We start from the raw sequence: 4,995 nt of genomic DNA, 5'->3' as shown, positions 1-4,995 counted from the left end.
GATACCGAGAGACGCGTCTAGGAGAAGGGGAAGGCCAACAACTCTATCGATAGAGGGACGAAGTAGTTGGGAGTTCAGAGGCAAAGAATATATGGACTATGGCAGCGCAGGACACGAGCGTTCGGAGGCCAACGGAACAGGCCTTGGTCCTGCAGTGGAACTAATTAGGCTGACGACGATGGTGGTGGTGGTGTATGCCGCTGTCGACGCTCTAGGAAAATTAAATGTAGGTACTTATACCTACCACCTAAATTCTGCGTCACCTACATGTCGTGTGAAAAAACTTGAGCTTCGCTGGTCATTCACCTTCACAGAGTGGAACGACTTATGGCGCGTATTTCATGTCTTGTATCTTTCATTAAAGCAACGCACACACTCGGACGTGACGATTTGACACGTCAATAATTCTCGTCGCAGAAGGATCGCGTAAACGGGCGCGTTTTTTCGGGAGTCAGTAGGAGACGGCGCGGCCGGGCATGCTGGAGAGCCTCCGCGAGCGCAGGCCCGCCTGGTCCCCGCTCTGGAAGACGCTGGACGAGAAGGGCTGCTGCCTGGGGGGCATCATGGAGCCGTACGTGTCCACGAACTCGCTGTACGGGCCCTCGGAACCGGACTCGTGCTTGCGGGCCCGCAGGGCGCGCTCCTCCTCCAGGGCCTGCGCGTGCGCACGCCGAGCGCTCAGTCTTCCGACGGGTCTTTCTCGAGAAGTCCTCGCAGTGTGCACGGGAAGGAAGCAGCTCAGTCCGAAATGCATCCATTTCCGAACCTATTCGAATTTTGACCACGTTTTGTTGTTCACACTAAACTTTCTTACATCCTTGTTGGCCGAAAAGGGTGTAATAATGTTGCCCCGTGGCGAACACCTTTAAAAGGTGTTTTGGCGAAAAAAAGGTGTACGGGTGAAAAAAGGGTGTTCGTGTGAACCCCCTAAAAAAAGGGTGTAAGGTTGCTCAACACCCTAAAATAAGAGTGCGGCCATGGCAGCAGGTACGCGTGGCAATGTGGATCGGCGGAGCGCGCAGCATTCAACGCAAACAGTCAATACGCACAAGTTACACTTGGAACACAAATGAATTGAGCAAGGAAACCAACGGGATGCAGGCGGTACAGGGAGTGCATACTTACTTACTAATACATGTGCTCTTCTTGCTTTTATATCCATTATATCCAGCAGAGGAAAGCCGCCCGATCGAGACGGTAGGCTTGTCGCAAAAAACAGTTATTTTAGCGCTAATTTTAGAACTATGGATTTTACTATGAGAATATAAAAATCAACACGCGGATTTGCAAAAACTTTTTCATCACGAGGTAGTTTTTATGTTCCATAACTTACAGAATTTCATTAAATACCAAACAAATCTTCCCCGCCACCTTAACACCCTTGAAAAAGGGTGTTCATTATTTCAACACCCTTTTTCCCAGAAGGGTGTAAAGCTACAAATTAGGGTGTTCGAAACTAAGAAAAATGGCGTAAAGAAAAAAGGTGTAAGAAGAACGGTGTAAGAAAAGACCGCCAACTAGGAAAAAAGGTGAAGAGACCTCCAACTTTGGAGGTATTTTGTACCTGTTTACACGGGTGGACTGAACATTTTCTACAAGTGGGGAGTCACGATGTTGAAACCAATATGAATTGGCATAATTTATTACCAGCGAAGCTGTTTAAGCTTGAGCTAGTTTCGGTGCCGTTAGCAAAAAAAAATACAAAGACAAAGAACTGCGGCACATGTAAAGGGTGCACCACCGGAGATAGCGTATTATAACAGTGAAGTCGGTTTTCGAGCTTGTTAGAGTGTGAGCACAAGGGGCGTATGCGTATGCGCACCTCTTACTATACCATTTCATAGGTACTAGTCTTTTTTTGGATTCTAAAAGGCATAAAAATTGGCGCAGCTTGCAATAGTGGTGCAAGGCTGGAGAAACAGCATATATATAGCTGGGGGCCGACCTAGCTTGTTTCTCCCTTGGATCCTGTGGCAGTGGGGGGGGGGGGGGGGGGAAGGGGGGGAGGGAGGGGGAGGGCGGACACTGGAACAGCCTTGTAAAATCCGGTTAAACTTGGCCTCACCCTTCAGCGGTCATCCTAGCAGCTTAGCAAGAACATTGCAAAGCTTAGCAAACATAACAAAACTTAGCAACACCGGAAGAAACTAGGTCGACACCCCGCTCCGCTGTTTTTTCTTTGCAACTGAACACCTATTTCACACCGTTTCAACACCTTACAAAGAGCCAAGCGTGTTGCAGTCGGTACACCCTTTTCGCCACACGACTATAGTTTTCTTAATTTTGAATGTTCAAATTGGTGTTTCGCGCGCCAAAGCTAAACTTGGGGCATGAGGTGCACCGCATATGGAAACGAGCGATCATTGGGTACGAGCTTTTTTTTTTGCGTTTGGAAATTTCTTGCGAGTAGAGAAGTATGTGACAGGATGTCTTGTTCTTTACAGTGCTATTATGCATCCAAGCACGGCCTTATTCAAAATAAGAGCACCTTGTCCACACCCTTTCAACACCCTAAAAAAAATTTAGGGTGTTGAAGTTGATCAACACCTTTTCTTCACAAAAGAGGGTGTAGAGCTAGGAAAAGTGTGTTGAGATTCAAGAAAAAAGGTTTAAAGTCCTCCCAACACCCTTTTTCCGATTATGCTACACCCTTGTTGTATAAAGGGGTGTAAAAAAGTTTAGTGTGCTCAATAAATAGTCGTGGAGAATGTCGTTGCTGTTGGCTGGCTTCCTTTCCGTGGCAGCATTTCCTTGCCTGGTCGCAGAGCCCCGTAACCAAAACAAAGAGGAGTCCAAATGAACGGGGGGGGGGCTGTAATATGCGTCACGTGGTATCATTCACGCTGTATTTGAACAAATTTGACCGCGGCGTCTGTAAAACTTTTTGTCCTAATTTCTACTCTTGTGGACTTCTGGAAACGCTCTTTTAATCGGCACGTATATGGCGGTGGTCTCCAAAGCGTTAGAAATGCTTCCGCAATTATATCCGCACCGGGTGCGGGTTTGTCGGCCAGAGCCCGCCAGGGCGAGGCTTTCCAGACGCACCGAGCCGACCCCTCGAAGCGCATGCGACTGGCACAAGAAAGGAGAGAGTCTGGGCATCCTGTGTATGGCCAATTCACGACCTTTACCGCTTTCACTTCCTCACCCTACATATCCTGCTCCGCTCAACTTCATTCTTCGCGCATGAGTTCCCTCTGTCCCCCTGCGTCTAGTCTAGGCCCTCGTTGGTCATTCTGGTTCCCAGATGGCCCACCAGTTGCTCTAGATTCGAGCTTTGACAGAATGTCGTCAGTCCGGGTCTGCCCGTATACACTCCATTGAAGGCGCTCGCTCTGTAATCCCAAAGCGAGCTACTCATTCCTCTTTCCCAGGAGGCTCAGCGGGATGACCGATGGTTTCTTTTGAGGCATGTTTTCGCGCAAGTTTCAGGTCACCACCGGGACACGCATTGACTGCGCAACTCTCATTTTATTGGCAGCGGTAGCCTGCGTACTGTTCTTCTCTTCAGAATGCTTGCCGAATACTCGAAGGCCCGTACTAATTCTGCACCTGATTCCCTCCATGTGCATTGGATCACTCCTGACTATTTGTCCAGGACAGTTGTGTTAGTACTCCTCTCCTAGTACTTTACTACCTACACTAAAGGAAGCTCATAAGGGTGTTCTGCAGGCCTGTTAAGCGTTATTTTCGACCTCTGATGGTTGTCTTTAACCCTATACTACTGCACTTTCCGAGCACACTTCCTGTATGAGAACTCGCAGAACAAAACGACCATATCCGCAAACCAATGAACCAAGTGCTTTATACAGAGATCGGCAACAGCGGCGCCGCCACCCAGCCGGGGAGGAGGTGCGCGTACCCTCTTCAGCTGCGTGCGTAGCCTTGCCATGCAGTAGCACATCATGAAGAGCGACGTGACGATGATCAGGCATCCGCTGACGATGAGCACCAGCGCAGTCATCGGCATTACTGCGAGGGGAAGGAAGAAGACCGCCATGCTTTCAGCCAACACTGCACTGAGGATGCGTCCAATGGCTGACCGATTTGAAACGCGGTTAGAACTGACGGGCCCCGCCATCTGCCTCTCCGCCGAAAGTGTTTCAAGCGCGTGCCGAGGTCACGTCTAGGCCACCGCAGGGCCATTCAACTTGGAAGGCGCAGTTGCCCGAAACACCCCTGCTGCTGCAGCGGCGGTTGATGTCGCGTCAAGTGACGGCCCCCTTCGACGTATTTATAGACCGTGACCACGTGACACCTTGCACTAAAAGTAGCACGCGATGCCGCTTCGTGGTGAATCGCGTGTTGTATTCGGCATATTCCAGGTGGTCACCGGCCCTACGCGTGCGCCTAAAATCGTTTTCATTTGTCCTCTGAACGAGCAGTCAGCGCCGTCGCTGTTCTTGGTGTTCGATAACATAGAATGCAAAATGCGATCTTCGTGCAAAGTTTTAACATGAATGAAGACGTGGGGTCGAGGAAAATTCTTTAAGGGGGCTCACTTATTAATGCAACACGTACTGTGCATCACGAACCCAAGGGAAATGCTGTGCGCCCCGATTGCGGTGATAGACGCCGGTTCGATAACGCGAGGGACCCGAATGCAGTTCCCACCGTGGGGAGCGTTTCGTTCTTGAGGGCGCACCTGCTCGCGGGCTCCTCGCCCTCTCGGCCCTTTCCGTCGCACTTGTTGGCCTAGCTCTCCACTTCCCCGAGCGGAGTTTGCGCTTAATAACTTTGCGCACGGACAGAAGGTAGCTGAAAGCTTGAAAGGGCCTCCGGTTGGTGTAGTTCCGACGACCTTCACTCATGCTGCTCCATTAAGGCACCATTAACCCATGCACGGCAAAAAACTTCCAGAAAAAACTAGGTGGGAATTTCCCAGTATTGCGTCAGCATTTTCTGGCCGCTGAACAACCGGGCACGTAGGCATTTCGGCGTATCCGACGTGTCACGAACTCGAACTTACAATCACAATCATGTCGCACTAATAAT

At 50.0% G+C, this 4,995-nt stretch overlaps 1 protein-coding gene across 1 annotated transcript; it reads right to left on the bottom strand.

Moving 5' to 3' along the window:
• Positions 1-279: 279 nt before the first annotated feature.
• Positions 280-4,105, bottom strand: LOC144142366 (uncharacterized). Its single transcript, XM_077673831.1, has 2 exons — positions 3,863-4,105; positions 280-655 (listed from the first exon to the last, which is right to left on the bottom strand). Exons 1-2 carry the CDS (start codon positions 4,079-4,081, stop codon positions 452-454), a joined length of 423 nt encoding a protein of 140 aa, XP_077529957.1. The 5' UTR covers positions 4,082-4,105; the 3' UTR covers positions 280-451.
• Between the last annotated feature and the right edge of the window lie 890 nt (positions 4,106-4,995).

The sequence above is a fragment of the Haemaphysalis longicornis genome, unplaced genomic scaffold (genome assembly GCF_048455015.1).
Source record: "Haemaphysalis longicornis isolate Haplotype H1 unplaced genomic scaffold, Haemaphysalis longicornis Haplotype H1 scaffold_6, whole genome shotgun sequence".
In the NCBI taxonomy this organism is placed as follows: Eukaryota; Metazoa; Arthropoda; class Arachnida; order Ixodida; family Ixodidae; genus Haemaphysalis; species Haemaphysalis longicornis.
Note: the sequence above shows the minus strand (reverse complement) of the source record. Positions and strands in the feature narration are given on the sequence as shown.